We start from the raw sequence: 23261 nt of genomic DNA on the forward strand, positions 1-23261 counted from the left end.
CCATGGATATGAGTGGTACCAGGGAGTGGGAAAAAGTGGTAGGATTCTGGATATGTTGTTAAAGTAGAGGTAATAGGATTTGTGGATGGACTACATGTGGAGTTAGAGGAACAAAGGAATTAAGGATGGTTCCAAGTTTTTGATCTGATCAATGAGAAAGGTAGAATTGTCATTTAGTGAGATGGAAAAATCTGCAGGGAGAGCAACTGGTTTTGTGTAGACAGTACCATATGGTCTATCAATATTTTTGATAAATTTGTTAGTTTGGCAAATATATTTTTGGCATAAAGATTATTAGAGGACAGACTTATTAGATGTGCAAATTCTTCGGGCCCTGCCTCAAACCTATCAAATAGCAAGCTCTGGAATGGGGGGCTCAGCAAGCTCTCCAGGGGACAGTGATGCACACCCACGTTTCAGAACCACAGGTATAAACAACTCCAGGACCAGAGTGTTAGTGAACTGACCTAGAACCAATTGTTACTATGAATTTTATGCTCCCCCTCCACACTACTTTTTACCTTTTGGATATATTTTCTTAAAGTGTGTGTTTGTTTAAAATTATAAAAGCATGCTCACTGTATAAAATTGAGAAGATACAATAAAAAGAAAAAATACTCAGTCTCATAATTTGGTGAATCACTGATGACTACTGCATATAAATCCAATTTAATACTGTGTTTCCCCGAAAATAAGACCTAGCCGGACAATCAGCTCTAATGCATCTTTTGGAGCAAAGATTAATATAAGACCCAGTCTTATTTTACTATAAGATCGTGTCTTATGTAATATAATATAAGATCGTGTCTTATGTAATATAATATAAGATCGTGTCTTATGTAATATAATATAAGACGGGTCTTATATTACATAAGACACGATCTTATAGTAAAATAAGACTGGGTCTTATATTAATCTTTGTTCCAAAAGACGCATTAGAGTTAATTGTCCGGCTAGGTCTTATTTTCGGGGAAACACGGTATACTTTTCCCCGTATGTGAACCATGCTAGAATAAGCACAGTTGTAACTACATTACAAACAATTTCTCATTGTTTGAACAAACACTTTGTTGCAGAGTATGTCAAACTAGATTTCTATGTGTTGAATTCTCCGGGTTTCATGTGATGATACTCTCATCTCTTCAAACATACAGACAAAAATCACTGTACGGGTGAATCAAGAAATACTGTTCGTTTGTGCTTATTAATAAACAAAGTAAAATAAAACATGGTAAGGTACAAAACTTGCATGAGTTAATTGGCTTCTATCATCCACTCAGCAGCAGTCTACTGAATTCAAGCTAGTACTCAAAGGTAAGTCAATAACTTCCTGAGTCCATCTTGCAAATTCAAACCTAGTAAGCGACAGAAAACATCACATGTGGAACATTACAAAATCCACTTCTCTTAAGTATCCCCTACTAGCTAGCATCAGACAGTTCAGACATTATGGTCCACAGGGGCATTTTCTATGTTACTTTAAACTACTTTCATATATTACAAAACTATGACGAAGAAATGATTTCACTGATTAAATTCCTTTGCCTAAATTGCTTAACTGGGAAAATGTCAGATTTTTAAAGGAAAAGGTAAAATTACCCATAAGAAAACTGACAATTTGTTGGAACAAACATTACTAAAAGGGGAGAAATTTAGTAAGACTGAAAAAAAAGCTAATCAACTTATTATTAAGAATTGGTTAATCTGGTAAACTGTATTTACTACCTCCAATGCAGTACAGCTTGATAGAACAGACTACAGTAGACTGCTTAGATTCGTATCCTGCTTCTGTCACTCTAACTACATGATCGCAGGCACATCACCGTCTCTGTGGCTCCATTTCCCCATTTGTAAAATAATGATACCACTCCCTCATAAAGTTCTTGTAAGAATTAAGTAAGTGAATGCATCGGAAGTGTGTTGAATGGTACCTTGAAGGTGTTAATGACTCATTATGTCTTCTAATATTAAGGTCGGCCTGGCATTATGCCAGGTGCTAGAAATACACAGAGGACTCCGAAAACTTCATCAGCACTAATCACCAAGAACACTATTGGTAGGTACACGACCATTAAGAGCTAACAGGTATTTTACACTAAATATTCATGAACTTAGGAATCTACACTGGGGTTCCTTTAACATTTCTACATCACCTCGTTTACTGATCTTGAATTGAAATACCTACATGAAGAAAGTTAAGTTTAACTTCTTGCTTAGGATTAAAATATCCAATATTGATCACAAAAAATAAAAAATGTAGTAGAAAGTTTTTAGAACACACTTTTGCAGGTAATTTGAAATCTCAAGCTCGATGAGGGATACAAAAAAAAAAAAAAATCCTAAAGCAAAGAACAGCTTTAAAAAGGAGAAACAAAATATTTAAGTCACGGAATTACTTCTTCGGGCTCTTTCTACTAAACTGCATCTCGCAGTTTGATGTATGTGAGCTTCTGCCTCGAGTTTCCAGGCTGTGCTCCCATCTCGAGCACTGGCACACTCACTGCCAACCCTTCAAGTCCAGCTCCGGCATTGCTGTCACAGTAAAGCCTACTCCAGCCAGACTGTTCCTTCGCCTGTCTGCTTCTGTGCTGCATCACCACACCCACAATTTTTAATCAATAGTTTAGAGCAGTGCCGCCCAACAAAAATGTAATATGAGCCATAAAAGTAATTTACAATTTTTCAGTAGCCATTTTAAAAAAGAAGTGAAATTCATGTATTTTATTTAACCCAATACAACCAAAATATTATCACTGCAAAATGTAATCAATAAAAAAATGATTGAGATATTTTCCATTCTTTTTTACATACTAGGTCTTCAAAATCGGAGATGGATTTTATACTTGCATTAACATCTCAATTTCGATTATTCGTATTTTAAGAGCTCAACAGCCACATGTAGCCACTGCACTGGATAGTGCAGATCTAGAATGCAGCACTTAGCTATACAAAGTGTGCTCTATGGACCAGCAGCATTGTTACCATCCGGGATTTTGTTAGCAATGCAGACTCTCTGCCCACCTCAGACCTAGGAGAAAACAGGAACTAAATTTACCAAGCTCCCCAGGTGATCTGAACACACACAAAAGATTGGAAAGTACTAAATTAGACCACACATAACTTGGGAGCCTTAACAAATTGCTACTACCGTTCAACCATCATGTGGTATTATGCTACTGACTAATACAGAACACTGTGTTTAGATAATAATGACTTTTCCATAAGTCATGTTTTCCCAACACTGTCCAATAGAACTTTCTGCAATGGTGAAAATGTATTTGCACTGCCCAAATTGTAGCCACTTGCCATATATGGCTACTGAGCCCTTGAAAAGTGACTACTGTATATGAGAAACTGAATTTTTAATTTTATTTACTTTTAGCTCATTCAAATTTAAATAGCCACATATGGCAAGTAGCTACGATATTAGACACCATAACTCTAGGGGTATTATTTACTACATCACAGTGTAATCCCTAGGAGAGTCCTCAGGACAAATTTAGAAGGTTTTAATCAAGATAATTCCTTTAATTAGCTGCACTTCCTTTTCTCTCTTATCAATAATCATGTTAACCACTTTACACTGGTTGAGGCCAAATCTGAAACCCACCTCTAGGGAAGCACATTAAAAGTTATAGAGCTGTTTTGTGTGGAAACATTATTGCAGCTTACATCAATTAACAATACTAATATACATACCTGTACAGTCTTCTTTATTCTATGGGAAGGCCCTGGGTACTCCGGAGAATACAAATCTGTGAGGAATAATGAGTTGATTAACGTTGACTTTCCCAGTCCAGATTCACCTAAAAGAAACAGGGGAAGAAAATCTGTTAAACTCAGTCCTGTTACCGACCTTAATATTCAACCATTGCTATAATCAAACTTGCTTTATGTAAGTACTTCCTGGTGGGACAAGAAAGTGACATTAGAAAATATACTAAAAGACTTACTATTAGAGTAAGTTCTTTGTTCTCATTTTCTTATCTATCAAACTGGACTCATGTTTCCAAGGATTTTTTTTTAGCTTTATGATTTTACAACCTGTGTTCTTTAAAAGTAATGTACCTGAAACAAGAGCCTCTATTTTTACAGTAATGCATTCCTAGAGGTCAAAGTTAGTCATGACGGAAACACTAAATTATATATTGCTGCTTTAGTGAAATAAAACATAAAAGAAATTAACTATAAATGCTTATTATAGACAATACATAATTAATAAATGACCAAAGCAAGAAATCATACAGCTATGAAAAGTAGGAATCTGCTGAGAAAAAGAAAAATTAACCACAAGGCACATCAGTATAAAGTGAAACACAAAAAATTACTTCCAATTTACCTTCCCATATATGATACAGCATACGTATAAATTAGACTAAAAAAATGGCAGGTAATTACTTTTTCCAGTGCTTCTGCGAGAGGTAGGAGTAGAAATGGAGGAAGGTAGGACACAATTTACATTAAGATCACATACTCGTCTTTGACATTCCACGTCAAGTTTAATATACCTCACCAAATACACAGTTAATTTTTATCAAAACATAAATAGCTTCAGAATATACATAATACAAGGCTAAAATAAATTACAATCATATTGTAATTATCAATTAATATGGCACAGGATTAAAGAATCTAGGTATTGCTAGTTAGTTTTACAGGCACCTTTAGCCTAAATAAGTGATGTCACAATATTAACCTTACTATTTGTGCCTAGATTCTTTTTATATTGGCTCTCAAGAAAGGTAAGATCCATTTTAGGTGGTCTGAAGCTTACCCATTTTGAATGAGGCGATGCAAATATTTTTTAGATGTAAAAATTTCATAAATTTCTAAGTTACAGGAAAAAAAGTTAATAGTTCTCCATACCTGCTTCTTTCTTATCTCTTATACACTGAATAAAGGAGAAAAGACTAGAATAAAAAACCCAAACATTTGGGGATAATCAGAAATATCTACATTACTTTCATTTAGAAGCATAAATGAAAATGTTGGGTGCTGATAAAAATATTTTTGGGTTTTAAAAGGACACTGTATTAAAAATTAACTGTAGTGCACTGTACTGACTAAAATTATGTTTAGACCTCATTTTATATATTAAATCACCACCACCACCCCCCGCCCCAAACACACACACACACTTTTTGGTGGTGAGGGCTTGCGTAACAAAAGGAAACAGGGCAAAGCAAAAGGAAAGATGAAGGAAAAAAAAAGAGCCTGAAAGACAACACATCAAGATGTTATTTAATAAAGGCTACTGTGGAGTAGTAGAATTGTGTGTGGGTTAAGACTTTTTTCCTTTGCTTTCTACATTTCTGTTTGCTCTAAATTTTCTTCACTAAGCTTGTACTGTTTTCATAATTTAAAAAGTAATCTTGAGTGATGTCAGCAAAATGGCAGACTAGGAAGGTCTAAGCCCTCCCAGAAACATCAAAAACAACTAGAAACCAACGGAATTAACCCTAGCGGAGCTCTGGAAAAACAGACAAATGTCTACAGCAACCAAGTCCATGCCCAGTCAAGAAAATGTCAAGTGTAAAACAATAGGAAATGCCATGTTATTTTAATTTGCTATTGCCCTATCCTCCTCCCTGTGGTATGTCTGGGTCCTAAGGAGGTGGAAGCCCAGTTCCCAAGCCTTCTCTCAAACCAGAAGGAACAAAGTAGATTTTACTTAAAACATTTCAACCTAGGGGCTAGGGGCTGCTAGAAGGACTGGTTCCTGTCTTGCCTAACTGAGATTTCAGGTGGGAAAATCACTGGGCACCACTGGTGAAAACTGTCGGGGGGCTATAAACCTGCAGATTCCTGGAGCAAAAGATTACGGGTGAATAGACACCACATGTCACCTAAGGTCCCAGAAGCTGGGGTGAGACTGGTGGAGAATTAAGATTCAAAACCATCCACGTATGTAGGGGAAACTGAGAAAGCCACACACAGGCCCAAGCAATCAATACACATGTTCAGGAAAGTCCTGGGAAGACCTTAAACTTGCACTCCAGGCTGATCTCTTGGCTTACAGCATGGCCAGCGAAGCATCAGTAGCCCCTGACTTACACCCAGTCTGTGAAGACTTGAAAGGGTGACTGTTTTGTAAAATGTACAGTTTTCAACAACCACCACCACCACCACCACCACAAGGCATGCAAAAGAAACGAGAACACACTCCATAGAAATAAACCAAACAAGTTCCCAGAAACCATTCCTAGAGCAGCACAGATATTGGAACTTACTAGAGGAGGACATTAAAATAGCTGCCTTAAAAATGTGACACTACAAAAAAAAATCAAAGAGCTAAAGGGAAAAAATGTGCAAAGAAGTAAAAGAAATTAGGAAAGCAATATAAAAACAAAACAATATCAAACAAAAAGAGAGAAACTGTAATAAGAAACAAACAAAAATTCTGGAACTAAAAAATATAGTAACTGAATTGAAAAATTCATTAGAGAGGTTCAACAGCATATGAGCCAGCTAACAAAAGAATCAGCAAACCTGAAAACAGAACAATTAAATTCCCGTATTTTCCCATGTATAATGAGCACTTTTTTGCCCAAATTTGTGAGGGAAAAATAAGAATGAGCATTATACGTGGGTAGTACTAATTCTGTATCTATGTAAATGGTTTCAATTCTTGCGTTTATGCTTATGAGCTAAAAAATGTAACTCTAGAAATCAATAATAGTATCTGTATGAAAAATAACACCCTGGAAAACGATCATCGGTTTTGTTGAACTTACAACGAACTTTCAACGATGAAGAGTTCTTGGCCTTCTATGATGTGTAAATATCATAAATTTGTTACTGGTACAAAACATTTCTTGTATCTTGTATCTGTTCTTGTGTTTTGTAATTATTTGTTACATAAAATTTCTTGTATCATAATATGTTAAAAGATAAATGCTAAAATTTCTTTATAATACAAAAAACAAGAACCTAACTGTAAACAAGTAGAAATTTGAATTAAAAAATTAAAACGAAACATTTTTTCCCTGAAAGTTTGGGCCAAAATTGTGGGTGTGCATTATACATGGGAGCACATTATACACGGCAAAATATGGTATTGAGTCTAAGGAGCAGAAAGACAAAAGAATGAAGCAAACACAGCCTGAGGGACTTGAGGGACACCATCAACTGGATCAAAATATATACGCAATGAAAAGTTTCATAAAGAGAAGAAAGAGAAAGGGTCAAAGAGATTATCTGAAGAGAAAAAATGGCCAAAAATTTTTCCAAATTTGATGAAATACATAAGTCTACAAATCTAAGAATCTCAACGAACTCATGATGTGACCCACACAGAGACACAACATGATCAAACTGATAAAAGCCAGCTGAATCTTGAAAGCACCAAGAAAGAAGCGATACACACAGACGGCATCCTCAGTAAGATTGTCAGCCACGTTCCCAGCAGAGACCTGGAAGGCCAGAGGGCAGCGTGATGACTTAAATGTCAAACGAGAATTCTGTATCTGGCAAACTGTGCTTAAAAACTGAGATAGAAATTAAGGTACTCCCAGATAAACAAAAACTGAGGGAATTCATGATCATTACATTTGCTCTACAAGAAATGCTGAAAAGAGTCCTTCAGGTTGAAATGAAACGACCCTTGACAGTAAAGATCTCCAGTAAATAAACAGACGTACAAAAACCAGTATTATTGTAATTTTGGTTTGTAACTCCATTTTATATTTTCTATAAAATTTAAAAGATGAATTAAAAATAATTATTAATCATGTATCTATATTAATGAGTACACAATGTTTAATGATACAATTTGTGACATCAATAACAAAAAGGTGTGTGTGGAGGGCTGTATATGAGTGGTTGGATGTAATTAAAATGAAGACGGTACAAATTGGATTATTAAAACTTAGGATGTTATATGCAACTTTTATGATCACCATAAAGAAAATATCTATAGAGTATACAAAAAATGATGAGAAAAGGAATAAAAAATGTGACACTACAAAAAAAAATCAATTAAACACAAAGATTTTATAGTTTACATTAGGATAAACCAACAAACTTTAGAAACACACAGGTTCAAAAATCCTAGCTTTTCCACTTTACCATTATGCAACCTTTTTACTTCAGTTTCCTTATCAGCAAAATGAAGAGAACGCTCATTACTGAGTAGTGAATGAAAATGAAAAGTAGCACAGTATTTCTTATAGTGGATATTCAGGTTTTAAAAATTCAGAAAACTTCCTGTACAATTAGTCCAAATCAAGGAAGTTTTACCCCTCCTCTTCATAAAAATGATTTGTCAATAAAACTGACTCCCTCAAAAATGGCTATTTTTAAATATGATCACACACCAAAACAAACAAACAAAAAAAACTGTTAAATACCAACCGAAATACCACCTTTTAAGCTCCTAAAATTGTTGTTAGCATTTCTATTTTAGGCTGCTTACATCCTACTTCGATCTTTATTGCCATAATTACCTTGGAAAGGAATCTGATCAATTTCCTCAGGTAAGTTTAAAAAGGAGATAAGACATAAATTTTACATTTAGGTATTATACTGTCATAGACGATTAATATCTGTAAGTTTCTTTCCTCCTTTACTATCAGAGAGGGAAAAAATAGAATGATATAGTAATTATTGTATATCTCTATGTTTACAGACTTGTTTTCAATCCTTCAACAACTGCTCACAGGAATTTAAACAAGTTATTTTACAGTTGGTAAATAAAATATATAATGAAGTTTAGTATATATCTGGCTCTAGAGAACTTAGGCTCATGATTTTCTTATTTACGGACAAGACTTTTTTGGGGAGCAACTCTCCTTTTGAGAGCAATGGTTAAGATTTCCTCCTTATTAAAATTACTTAATTCTAAATAGCACGTATTAGGTTCGTGCAAAAGTAACTGCGGTTTTTGCAATTATTTTTAACCTTTTAAACCGCAATTACTTTTGCACCAACCTCATACTACTATTATAAAACTTCTAAATGCTGTCTGCTTTTTTATACTCAGTAAAAATCAGAAAATACCGAACCATACTTTCACTTATGATTTTTTTCCCCCAGTGCATTTTTTTCCTCTATCTTCATTTAAACTCTTGACATTGACTACATGAAATAACAGTTTATACACTCTAAACTAAAATTTAGCTATGGTCAATTTTTGATGTATCAGGAGGTATCTAAATAAGTTAACTTCCATCTATTCCTAGACAACTCACACTGCAATTATGGGTCAAAGCTTTAAAATTCCGTGCTTATGTGGTATCCTTGAAGGTTGGTTATAGCAACAAAAGGTAGATTATCTTGCTTAAATTCAAAATAAAAAATTTCAAGACACTTTAGCACTAGTTATGGACATTAAAAATATGTCAGAGTAAATAGTGAATATATGGAAAGAAGGAGCTAACCTGAAATTTAAAGGAAAATAAGTTTCCTATTTCACCAGCTTATGTGTGTATTTTATACTCTTTTAGGCTAATTTACAACTTGAATGACTACACTAATTAGGTGATCTCTAGCAAAGTAAACACTACAGAAAATACAGAGTATCATTTGACCACGGAAAAGATAATTTCAGAATTCAATTCAACATCGTTCCTGTGTAACAGGTGTTTCTCTAGTTCTCATCTCCACATTTATGCTTATAGTCATTTCTAAGTTATTTCTAAGCTGATTCTGGGCAAATAAAGACTATTTTTTTTTTTTAGAAGAACTGTTCAATTTCCTTAATTCTGAGATACACATTCCCCCCCCATCAATGTTTGTTAAAAAAAAGTCTCTTATAATCAAAATGTATTATTTCTTACCTCTCCCAAATCAAATTTGATTATATGTTTCACAGTAGATTACATCTTGGAATCAAGAAAACAGGAAGATCAATACACTTCTTCCCTCAGACTCAAACTCAATTAGAAGAGCCAAATCAAAGAAAGGAGAACTTAATTACTTTTTCCTATGGTTTAGAACAGGGATGTCCAAACTGCGGCCCATGGGCCAATTGCGGCCCACAATCCATTGTTAATTGGCCCGCAGCAAATTCTAAAAATATATTTAGTTTACTTAACTAAACCAGGTGAGGCCATACGTACTTCACCTCGAGTGAGTGGCCCGGCTGTGTGTGTATTTTACCGCATACGGCCCTGGTGAAAAACGTTGAAAAAAGTTTGGACACCCCTGGTTTAGAATTTGACATTTAATTTTTGACTCAGAACTAATATGATTTCTACTTCCCTCTCATTTGCAGGGCCCCAATGGAACAGGAGGTTTTAACAATAAGGAAAGTAATCACCAAGAGCATCTCCTTGCCACCCCCCGCTCATGAGATGAGCCACGCTTGACAAAGTTATAAGCTTAGGAGAAATGGTCCTCCAAGGGCCAAGTTTCATTCAGGGCAAGAAGCGGTTAAGAATTCAGTATAAAACAATGCGTTGAACACGGAATGGGAGATCCAGAGGAAGGAGTGGAAAAGTTGGGTGGGCGGCCAAGTAAAGAATGATACCTAAAAGGGAATATAGGAGAGAAGCCAACACTGGGCAAAGGAAGACTAACCAGGAGGCATGGAGGCCTCAATACCTACAGCTTCCTAAAGAAAGGAGGGGACACTCTCATTGGTGACCTAGAAGGGAATCCCAGAGCTGTGTTTTGGACCCAGGCTTTCTTTCCCTTATAACAATATTTTCTATTTCAATCTTTCTAAAACATGTATTTTCCTCATCATGAACAACCAAAGTAACCAAAAATCATGTTGCAAGATAAAATTACAGAGAAAAAAAGTTCGAACACGCTAATTTCTAGTCTAATTTAAAAACTAGGTAAGTTACCAGTTTTGTTCTCAGATGGTTAAATATCCTCACCATGCACAGATCACATGCAATAATATAAGTAGGATCCCACTTGTAGGGAAGAAATCATAAACATTTGACTAGTAAAGATTTCCTCTAATAACAATTTTTCTTTTGCTTGCCCTGATAGAGAATATAAGATCATATTAAAAACGGAAAATAATGCCAAATTCTGAATATAATATATCCTGAGAGCGCCCCTCGTGACCTTGCCTTTGCTTGGCCAGCTCCAAACCCTTTGGAGTGTACTTTCTCTCCTAATAATGCCACCTTGAGCTCTGAGCCGCTTTTCTTTGTGGTCGGCCCACTCCTAATTCTTTCGAGTGTACTATCTCTTCTAAGAAACTTTTTTCACCATTTAAAAAGATAGTAATAATATATATATGTGTGTGTGTGTGTATATATATATATATATATATATCCTGAGAGCAATGTGAAATATTACATATTTTGCATGAAATATAATTCAGTAAATATTTATTAATTATCTGCTATGTATTAGGCACAAGAATTATAAGGGCAAATAAGACAGAACGCCAATTCTCATGGAACGTATGGACTAGTACCGGAGACAGACAAGTAAGTAAATGCTACGAGTGCTATATTTAGATATGTTTGGGATGGCAGTAAGCACAAAAGAGTAAGTTCTAAATTGGATGGGAGTTAAAAGAGGTTTCTAGAAAGAGGTGACAACAAACTGGATCTTGAAGGACAAATAAAACCTAGCAAACTAAAGAAACGGTAGAGAAAAGGAAGAACCCACAGACAGAAAACAGAAATCTGAATGAATCCAATTTATTTGGATAAAGTACATATGCCTGGGTTTCAGGCTTACAGCTAGTAAATCAGCCTCCAAGGCCAAGGTTTGCCAACCACAAGTGATTCGGATTTGCAGCCAGAGGTAGAGAACCACAGGCCTGCATACTGACAGAGGACTTAGAAAGGGGGGGGGGGGGGGGTGAGAGAGAAGATGAGAGGGGGGAGGGGGGAGAGGGTGAGGGGAAGAAAACAGAATTAAGACACATTTAAAGCTTAACTGGGAGAGGGGTGGAAAGTGAAAGGGAAAAATCTTAACATGACTTTCAGAATTTTGTTTTGGACAATTAGACAGAAGCATTTAATAGTGGTTATTAGCACAGCATTTAACTTCACACTTTCTAGATGATAATCATATCCTTTATAGCATGTTTATAGTGAGCAAGATACTTAATTTTTCTGTTCTTGCACATATATCAAATTAGCATAATACATGAACTGTGAGGAATAAACTAGATAATACACATGAAACATAAACATAGTGCCTGGTAGACACTAAGTACTCAGTAAGTATGTGGGGACAGAGCCCCAAAAAGCAGTTTCCAGGCTCTCGGCCTCACATAGAAAGGTGCTGGCTCAGGTAGTAAATGGCCATCGACTGTGATCAAATGGCCATCAGCTGTGGCTACTTGGCCGTCAGCTGTAACCAGTGAGCCATTGGGCACTAATATAACTGCCGTGGCTACGCTAGCAGAAAATGGGGGCTAGCAAGGAGATGGTGGCTGAGCCTGCAAGTGGAGCAGTGAGGGTTGCGAACAGCGTGGCTCCTGGTTCCTGTGTCTCCAACCCAGCCGCCAGCGAGAGTATAGTGGTATGACTCCCCTACCTATGGCTCCGTGGCTGTTCCTTTTTGGCCTCACCATATCCTGCGTTCTTGTGTGGGGAGCGGGACCGGAGACCCCGCCGGACGCCCCGCATGACACATGGCGTAGTCGGCAGGATCCCCTGCACTACACATGGCGCAGCGAGCAGGGTCTCCTGCATGACAAAGTATCATTTTGTAATATCATTTAATGAGACTAGGGATACAGGAAAACATGAGAAGGAACAGAATGAATTAAGGTAAGGACATTTAGAATCTAAAGCCCCTTCCAAAACTATGTCAAAGATTCTGTATCAACACGGAATGGGATGAATCAAAAGTCATTTAACAGCTTCAATTTAGACCTTATCGGTTTTAAAAGCCAACTTTAAAATTTAAAAGATGGGTAGGAATTTTAAAACAAGCATGGAAGAATTAACAAAAAGATATACGTACATTTATATACCAGCGCACACAATTTGTTCCTATGTTCAATGTACTGTAGTACAGGCTTAGATACAAAATTTTTTTAAAAATGTAATCCATTCTTATCCACATACGCGCACGCACACATGTACACGCGGCTGCACATGCACACACATCTATACACATACCCATATACAGACCATCTATCTGTGTAGGAAAAACCTACAATTTACCACTTTATTCAAACATGGTATAATGAAGGCACTATGAGCCTATAGGGGAGGCAAGAAACACAGACTGTTAGGGATCAAGAAAAGTTTCCCAGCGAAATGAAAGCAGAATTTTGAAAGAGGAGGAGGAGCGGGCCAGTACTCCCAATATGGAAAAAAAATTAACCTAAAAGCCTGGACAATTTTCCACTTTATTAAATTAGAAAACTGGCCCTTTGCATTACCTGACATGACCTGTGTGCAGTTCTCAGCTGCACATCACCACACGAAGACCGCTGTGAATGGCTGCTGCCATCAGGGCCTAAACCTGCTGTTACCTCCTTCTCACACTAACCTGGCTCTCAAACCTACCACAGCAGCGTTTTCCCTAAAGTGAGGAGGATCTGAACTTACGACAGTTTTGAACCTGGCTCCAGAGCCTGGGTCACATGGCAGCTTCTGGCACTGTTCTCTAAGGGCAGTGTACTCCTCTTGTTCTTTCTTCCTTCCTGCTGACTAGAACGGAACCATGATGCTAGCAGCCGAATTAGCCATCTCAGACTATGAAGCACCTTGGAAAAAGAACACGCCCAGTGCAGCAACCACAAAGGAAGCACCTGGGACAATGAGAACTTAAAGCAGAGCCATCAGTTCAATCCAGGACTACTCAACTCTGGTTTTTGAAATAGAGGAAGAATAAATTTCTATCTTGTTCAGATTGTTATTTTAAGGTTCCATTACTTATAGTCAAATTTAATCCAAACAATAATATTAACAAGAAAGACAGGCAAAAGTAAACCTAAGTCTCAATTTAGTAAGATAAAGAATTAAAGACACAAATTAGACAGTATAAGAGATATACCTGTCATGAAAATGAATGCACCATAACATATCATCAAAATACAAAATATTACTATTATATATGAATTGATCCAAGGAGAGAATTGGGAATTTGGTGTTAAGTTTTTGCTTTATTGCCTTAGTTTCTACTAATTCATTAACAAACTTTGATTTATTTGAAAGTTTCGTATGATAAAAGGCAAGAATAAAAACAGTAACAAAACTTTAGAAAATGCATAAGGCAAAAATTTAGAAACAATAAGGAGTTAACAGAACATCCACAGTGAAAGGCTAACAGGTTTTTCAGATCTTGATAAACCAAGTGGTTAAAAAATAGAAATAATCTGAATAACTAATATGCTTGCTTGTCAAAACTAAATGAAAAAAATTCCTACCCAGAAAATAAACATATTTTTAAAATGTCTATCAAATACTTTTATAACCTGATCATATGTTTGGCTACAAAGAAAATCAATCAATACTGAAAAATACAGAACTCTACAGATATTCTCTCATTACAATGCAGTGAAATCAGAAATTAACAACAAAAAAGAACACAATTCACCTGTTCATGGAGATATAAAAGTCCCAACTCCTTATATGAAAAATTACTCAAATACAAACAAAATGAATACTACATATGGACGCCTAAGAGATATGATTAAAGTAGTGTTCAGAGAAAATTTTGTGCTTAAATAAGCCTAAAGAAAATAGACCTACTGTCAGAGTAGCTCTTGGTAGAAAGGTAAACTGGTACAGCTTTTCTGAAAAACAATTTGGCAGCCAATCAAAATTTAAATGCACATGGCTTTTGACCCAGCAATTTCTCTTTTAGAAATATACATTACACAAGCATTTATTTATGTGTGCCCAAAAACTCAATAAACTTAATTAAGCATTGTTTTGATCTGTGAACATCCACGTCCATCAATACCTGACTGTATAAATCCTGACAAATATATACTATGGAGTACCACATAACTCCAAAGAATGAGGTAGCTTTTTATGTACTGCCATAAATACATGTACAATGTATTAAGTGACAGGAAAAACACATTCACAGTACAGTATTTATAGCATGGGGACATTTATATAAAAAAGAAATCTACGTGGGAATGATTGGTGCATATAAGATTATAGAAAGATGCCAGAAGATTTGCTAACAATTTAATATACTTGTCATTAGAGAAGGGACTAAGACCGAAGGAGGGAGAAAAAGGAACTTCACTTTTTTATTAAATGTCTTTAGAATTTCCATTTAAAAAAATAAAAATCTTTTTATAGACTTTTCATTTTAGGGGGGAAAAAGGGTGAGACATATGACAATGGAGTAGAAGGGTAAGACTGGCAACACAATGACTCTAAAGGATACTAGCCTCAAAATAAAAAAATGTCGAATGCAGTGAAGCTACGTCTCAGTTTGGACATTAAATGATTAATTCCTATTTAATATTTACTTCTATACCCAAATGTCAGAAAACATATAATCATAAGACAAAATATAGCAGTTCTGTCCTCATACCTTCAAGGTGACGTAACTACAATCAATTTTTGCTAGCTGGCTTCACCACAGGGAAAGCAGCAGTGTTGCTAACGTAAATAATTTAGTCCCACCAACTCAAACTCTACTTAAACACAGAATTTATGGAACAACCTCAATCAAGATTATCTCTGCATTATTAAGGAAACATTTAAGAACAAAATTCAGAATTACACATTCTAGATTAAGAAAACAATTATTCAAATATAAACAGAATGTTTATATATAACATTTTGTATTTCCTTATAACTAATATTTTAAGATCTGCTAAGTGATCCAAATTAATGACAATTTTACATTTATTTGGCTTTGAAAAATACAATATACATTTTGCAACGGTCACAATTATTCCTCATTTTACTGGATTTTACAGGGAAAGAATTAGATTTAAATTTTTTCTATCCTTGTTAAAACAAAATATTGTAATATTTAAAATGTAAGCTGTTAAATACTTCATGAAAATTATAAAATAAGAGTAACTAGAGTATGTAGTATTACACCTATACATTAACGTTATAAGTTTGTTAAAATAAGCCATGTCCTCTTATTTTTGAGGTCTAGCCAATGAAAGCTACGCATAATCTGTCATTGTTCAAGAATATTGCATTTCAAGCCTAAGAATAAAACATTCATGAAATGTTTGTTCATGGTTTTGAAGAAAGTCACACAAATAATTATTTATAATAGTTACACCAACACTTAAAGATGGCCAGTGGAAAGGATCCTAAACAACCAGGTAAACCAAGAGGCAGTTATCACAAAAAGTGAGGAAGAAATGCAAAGAAAAGTGGCCAATGTCAAATAGATGGAAAAAAAAAAGGGACCAAGGACAACAAAAAGGCCTTTTACTGACCTGTAATAAAAGTAGTTTTATATTAAGGAGAGAAGCCAAATGATGAGTTAAGTAATGGATGGGACATTTAACAGTACAGATTTATAAATAAAAAAGGCAAAAAAAAGAAAACATAAAAGTACAGATTTATTCAGTGAAATGAAGATACCACCCATAAAGTAGATAAAAACATGTTACCCAGGGAAGGTGCTATTTTTCATTTTGCGTTTTAATATGCTTATCTCTAAAGATTTACTCTAATAAGAACAGTCTAGACTACATTAGGTAGTGATTATTTCTAAGGTATTCCACACATATGTGGCCTGGGATTCGTTATAAAACTATTTCATCTCAAAATCTATTAGGGTATCCTTCAACATACAGACTGATGTGCATGCTAATCCTAAAATTCAAGCTAAACAGGCTATACCAGGCTCTGCAATTATCTAAACAAGGTTTACTTATTCTAATTACAGTAATTGACCATCACCACTAAGTGCTAAGTAACAATTCTGCTGTGTAGCTAGTAGCAAACATTCCAACAAGCCACTCAGTAATTACCTCATTCACCCAAAAAGTTTTCACTTGCTATGCATCTAAAGCTGGGAGGCCCTAAAGAGGATGTTTATGGTATTTCTTGCTCTATGCAGACATAAAAGTATTCTTTTTATAGCCCAGTTCAAGTGGATAACTACCTACCATTTTTTTTTAAATCATCATGTTACCAGAAAAATCTAAATGTCTACCTGGAAACATTTTTTCGTGACTAGTTATTCCAAAAATGGATTGCCACAGTTTTCTGGTTAAAATGTACTGTCTTATTATTTAGGATTGGGTCTGCAAACTTTTCTAGGTTGTAAATCAAGATTCTGTTAAGTTCTGCTGCTAAACTGAAAAAGAGGTGAAATCAACAGGTACTGTTTATGAGTTCTCCCTAGGTTCCAGCAAATTCTTCACATTATTACCGGAAATTCTAACTGATCATTCAACAAACACCCCCTCTTAAAAATCAAGTATCCCTGGGAATACTGTTAGTCTTTCTTATCTTGGGGGAGGGGGGAATCAGACTTTTCCTCTAATTTCTAGCTCTGGCCAGTATTCACTAAGTTTTAATTTAGAGTGAAATAGGATTAGTTTTGAAATATACAAATCAGACAAAGGTAAAGATTTTGTGGAAATATTAGCGTGGAGGGCTCTATGAAATTAGAGGGCAACGTAAGGCCAGTGGTGGCCTACACTACAGTGTAAGTAAAAGGAGAGATAACAGGAAAGGATATTGGAGCATAACAAAGAAATGATTTTACTTGGACATCTAGTGGATAGAAGAGGGGAAGCAAGGAGTTGATTTATTCATGAGCAGGGAGCACCTGCTACAAAGTGATGTTAACGAGTGCCCTTCAAAGCCGAAGCAGGCTGACTTGGATGGTTTGAACTAGGCAACTCAGTTCTATAAATCTCATATACCAAAATTTGTAACGTAAGGACCAGCGTGGGTTTCGTGCATCACACTGGTGATTTTGTAAATCTGTCTCATCAATATTTCTTAAAAAAGAAAATACATGAGTATGCAGTTATAACATTCACAATAAAGAAATAAAATGTTAGTGGTATAAATACGCTTAATAAAAAAACTAGACAAAAAAAATTTCAAATCAAAGGCACACAAAAATGTGGAACCTTTTCCCAATACTAAATTAACTACACCATTTTGCTTTAATTGTCATTTAAAAAAATTCTATTCAAGGATGAGCTAAACAAGAATACTGACACTTCTGTGGTAACTGTGTTAAGTGGGTATAACATTTCCAATTCACAGCCTTTATCATGTCTGTAATCAAGCATGCAGAGGGAAGACTGCAATAATATTTTTAATAGTAAAGAAGTTAGGGGAGGGCTTTTCAGGTACCATCATGAAGACAGGCTATGATACACTGATCAAAATAACATTAATCAGCCACTGAAAATTACTTTTTAAAAACCCATTGGACATGAAAAAATGTTTGCCAAAGCATTAGGTGAAAAAAGTTTATTTAAAAATGAATGTGGTATTACAGCTGTGCATTAGAGACAGAGAAAATATACCAAAATTAACAATGGTAATCTTCTCCCTCTCTTTAAAAAATTCCATCTACTCTGTATTACATTTCTAATGGAAAACCATTTTAGTAACAAGTACGGTATTTCCCCGAAAATAAGACCTAACCGGAAAATAAGCCCTAGCATGAGTTTTCAGGATGCTCGTAATACAAGCCCTACCCCCAAAAAAAGCCCCAGTTAAGATCATCAGCCAGATGGACGCATTTAGTACGTCCGTGGCAACTCATGACGGATGTACTGAATTATAAAATAATAATATTAATATATAATTAAATATAAATAAATATTATTGACATTAATACTTAAAATAAATGACAATATACATTATAAGTATTTGTAAATGCCCAAGTGGGAGCCTTTGGGCGAGAGGTAAACACCTATGTAAACAGATGAACTCGAGACTTATTGACAAATGACCAGTGGAAGTACAGACACACGCACGAATAACATGCGCACTTGATAATGAACGGACGTGGTTGTGTCTAATATGAATCTTCATAATTAAATATGTCGTGTGCTGTAACAGACGCACTTAATGCACTCGTGTGAAATAAACATTTTCTGAATTTTGGTGCCTGTAATTTTTCGTCGCTTTTGTGTGGACCATCATTCTTAACTGTCATCATTTTTGTTGCCACTCCTGTCTCGTTAAGTCTTCAATTAACACTTGATTTAATGGTAGATTTAAAGGGCATAATATTTTGACCCCCAGACAAAATGAGTGCAAAAGGAAGAGCTATTCCGTCGAGTACAAGAAAGGAATCGTGGAGGACTCCCGGGCCAAGAATCTTACAGCTTTCTGCAAAGAGAAGTTGGATCTCTGAATGGTCCGAAAATGGCGAGCCGAGTACGATAACCACAGTTAACAGGTGGACGAGGGAAATGCTAAGAAGTGCAAGTGTGGATCAGGTGAGCACCATTATTTCCTGAGCTGGAAGACATATCTGTGAATGGATTGCTGACAGGAGAGGAAAGGCTTTGGTTGTGCGCAGGGCTGATATTCAAGCATTTGCCTTGCAGTGGCACCACAGTTTAGAAATATCCCCAGAAGAATTCAAAGCATCACAGCACTGGCTGGATGGCTTCCTTCAGCGATATGAACTGTCTCTAAGAAGATCGACAACACTGTTCAAGCTGGAAGACACTGAAGTTATTAAACGTGCATTTACATTCAAGTCCTTTGTTGATGGCATCGACTTTTCTAAATACCAAGTCTCCAACATGATTGGTATGGATGAAACTGCAGTGTTTATGGGCCAAGGATCTCAAACGACAATTGATCAGAGGGGTGCCTCGTCAATCTACATTCCCTCCACTGTTTACGAAAGTGCACACGTTACCTGTATTTTGGCAATTCTTCTAGATGGAAAGAAAGTCCCACCTCTAATCATCACTAAGGGCAAGAACATCACTAACGGCAAGAACGATAAGGTTGAATGTGTCTCAGGCATTTATGTTCTTGAAATCGAAAAAGCCTGGTGCACACAAGCAGTTATAAGGAAGTGGGTTGATTTAATGCTGCCACTTGTTTTGCGAGGTGGCCAAAGAGGTCTGCTAGTCTGATTCAGCCAGCACTCACTGCGCTAAAGACATGAAGAACTTCCTTGTAGAGAGAAGAATAGATCAAATAATGATTCCCGCAGGAATGACTGCCTATCTCCAGACTCTTAATATTATAATACAAGCCATTCAAGGACCATTTGTGCACGGAAATCAATGAGTACACTGAAAATAGAATGGAGAGAAATCAGCGTGGAAACTTTGTGAAGCCTAGCCTGCTAGGTCATGACTTGGGTGAAGAATTCATGGGATGAAATCACTGCCAGCTGTGTTGCCAATGATTACGAGCAGGCTACGTGGACAAGAAGTGCTCATTTAAGGAGAGCTCTATTGCTGGACATGAGAGATTGAGGCCAATGGTTCTACAGGAAATGGAGTTGCAAGAAATTCAAGCTGGAATTCGGGGTTTGGAGAGTTATAATGATGTTCCAGAAGATGACATGACTGTATCTGAATAAATGCAGATTTTTGTATATGAATAAATGTAGATTGTTGTACATGAAAAAATAAGACATCCCCTGAAAATAAGCCCTAATGCATCTTTTGGAGCAAAAATTAATATAAGACCCTGTCTTATTTTTGGGGAAATACAGTAGTAGTTTCTATAGGAAGCATATTTTAAAACTACATATATCTTAATAATGTTGTTATATCTTTTCAATCATTTGAGTTATCAAAAAATACAACTATATTTCAAAGAAATATATAATTTTATTCCTTTCTCTGAACATTAAAGAATACTTTAGAGCAGTGATCTTTAAACTTTAGAATGGGGAGTAAAGGACAACCCTTGTCAAAATGCCAATTTCCACATTCCTGGGATGAGCGTCTTAAAAATAGGCAGTCCAGATGATTTTGACTAAAGGGGTCAGGAAAACTCAGAACAATCAAAATGTAGGTTCATCTGATTCCTTTGCTTATTTGTCCTTTTAGATGACTATAATTTTATAAAGTTTCTTCCTTAGACCAAAATTACCTGTAATGATGGCTTGAACCAAGAAACACTACTGTTAACTGTTAAATGATATTAAATCTGATTTTATTCAAACATGATTCAACAACAAAAGCAAACACCAATCCATATGAGAAATTTAAGATTAAAAATTAAAACCTTTAATAAAACCAATCCCTAAGATTCTTTATATCATTGACAATAAATATTTGACACACTCTAGGGAAAAAAGAGATACTCAAAACGTATTCGTTATTATTATTAATATTGTAGCAACTATAATGTACATGCACCCATAAGACTAATTAGTGATGTCACACAAATAATTTGAGCGAAATACTTAAATTTAATATATTTATTGAAATGCAGAATGAGCAAGTACAAAATTATATTTTGTTAACAAGAATGTAAGCTACCCAGCTAAATCTTATTTATAATGGGAGAGGAAAAGAACAAATTCTCAACTATCTTTCAAATAAGCTAAATCTAACTCTGCAAAAAAGAGCTTTGCCCAGCAACCCACACTGAATTGCAAAGTAAGAGCACAACATGTGTGCCCTAAATGTTTATAAGCAAAGAAGTTCAACAAAGACTAAGTTCAAAGTAAGGATTAATTATTTAACATAGCTCATTCATTCTCAATCATCCCTGATCTTTATCTTTTCTTCAGCCCTGGTATTTGGATCTTTCAACTAAGTCATAAAAATGCACTAATAAATTACATTTTATGCTTAAAATCAAGATTTACAGGCCTATTATGTATACAGATACATACAAGGCACATTCATATACACAATTACCTCAAGCCCTCTGTGAGGGAGGAGTAGTTAGTTACACAGAGCAAACAGTATTACTGTACAAGTGTCTCTACGCCACCACCATCCCACATCCTGTTTCTTATGGTGTGTGGCTTTTCTTTTTTTAATCTCAGTGCAGTACCTGGCTTAGAAAAACTGGGTAAATGCTTGGTATGATAAGAAAATTGAGATTCAAAGTGATCTGTCCAAGGTCAGAAAGCGCATTTGTGGCAGAAATTCGAGTTTAAAACTAGGGCAATAATGATACTGCCTTCTGCTCCCCAACACACATACCCAAACCCTGTGTGTTTAAAGATCTTCATTGCCATGTTATTTGTAACAAGGAAAGGGGTAAAACAAATTTAATGTCTATTACTGGAGAAATAAGTTATAAAAATTACGGTACATTCAGCCACAGATTAGAACACTAGGGAGCCATTAAACATTATAGTTAAAATGTTGACCAAAATTTCCATTTCGTAAATTTTTTACTGCAGGATTATGATGAGATCAAACACAGGAAATCATTCAAATGTCAAATGAGAAAGAAATGGCTAAAATCTGAGATAGCCACAGTTGGAAATATTATGCAGCTATCAAAAGTAAAATACTGAGGCTAAATATAGCCTCATGTTAATGATATCTCTTGCGGGTAAGTCATTTTTCTTCTTTTTCTCTTTCCTTTTTTTTGTATTTCATGTATTCTAGGTATTATTATCCTTTTCAGAAAGGCAAGTCTTCCCTGGTGACTAAATAGACCCCACCATGTTTATATGTATACCTCCTTCCTAGAAAATAACACAATCTGTAATTATTTGACATGTTTTTTTTCTTGTTTGCCTGTCTCCCTAAATTAACATAAACCCCGGTAATCTTCCTACAAAAGTAATAACATAATTGCTGTAATTTATAACTGCAAAAATGTCGTATTTATATAGGAAGGACTATAGAATGAATTGCTAAATCAAAGGTTGAGAAGAACTAACCAATCACATATATTTTTAAAAAATCGAGCTCGTAATAATAGTTTTGGGAGGACTACTTAACCACTTAAAATATAAAATTAAATTAAATTAACACCGATTCCTCACTCACATCTCACATCAAAAAAATCCACTTGGATTTAACTTGCAAAATAAAAACTTTATATATCTGAAAAGAGTGGAATCCCCAATAATCTTGAATCAAGCAGGAGGACATCAAGCACAAAAGGGCTAAGACAAAAAATTTCATGGACAATATAAAAACTAAGTTAATACAAAACACAACACAGAAAAAATTCTGGGAAAACGCCAATACCGAACAATAACAAAAAAGTAGCCTTACTTCCAACTATTATGAAGTTACATCATAGGGGTCAAATTCTAAAGCCAATATGCAGTACAAATTAATCTTGAAAACACACCTTATTATCATCCATAAAGCACAATTACATATAAACTGACAATGTGTTTTTCCTCCTGCATGAAAACAGATACCTGTGTCTTTGAGCACATAAAAAGTAACTAAGAAGATATGTGGAAGCTGAAAATGACTGGGGAAATAGAAAATTCACCTCTCCAACCTCATACCCACCCTA

General features: G+C 35.4%; 1 protein-coding gene across 4 annotated transcripts in view; it reads right to left on the minus strand.

Annotated features, from left to right (window-relative positions):
• SEPTIN7 (septin 7) overlaps positions 1 to 23261 on the minus strand; it is an 87571-nt gene that overhangs the window by 35504 nt on the left and 28806 nt on the right. For all 4 annotated transcript variants that reach the window (XM_033088602.1, XM_033088603.1, XM_033088604.1 and 1 more), the window contains one exon: positions 3700 to 3806. In XM_033088602.1, coding sequence (XP_032944493.1) covers positions 3700 to 3806 — 107 coding nt within the window. The remainder of the gene's footprint in view (positions 1 to 3699; positions 3807 to 23261) is intronic.

The sequence above is a fragment of the Rhinolophus ferrumequinum genome, chromosome 20, assembly GCF_004115265.2.
Source record: "Rhinolophus ferrumequinum isolate MPI-CBG mRhiFer1 chromosome 20, mRhiFer1_v1.p, whole genome shotgun sequence".
Classification (NCBI taxonomy): domain Eukaryota; kingdom Metazoa; phylum Chordata; class Mammalia; order Chiroptera; family Rhinolophidae; genus Rhinolophus; species Rhinolophus ferrumequinum.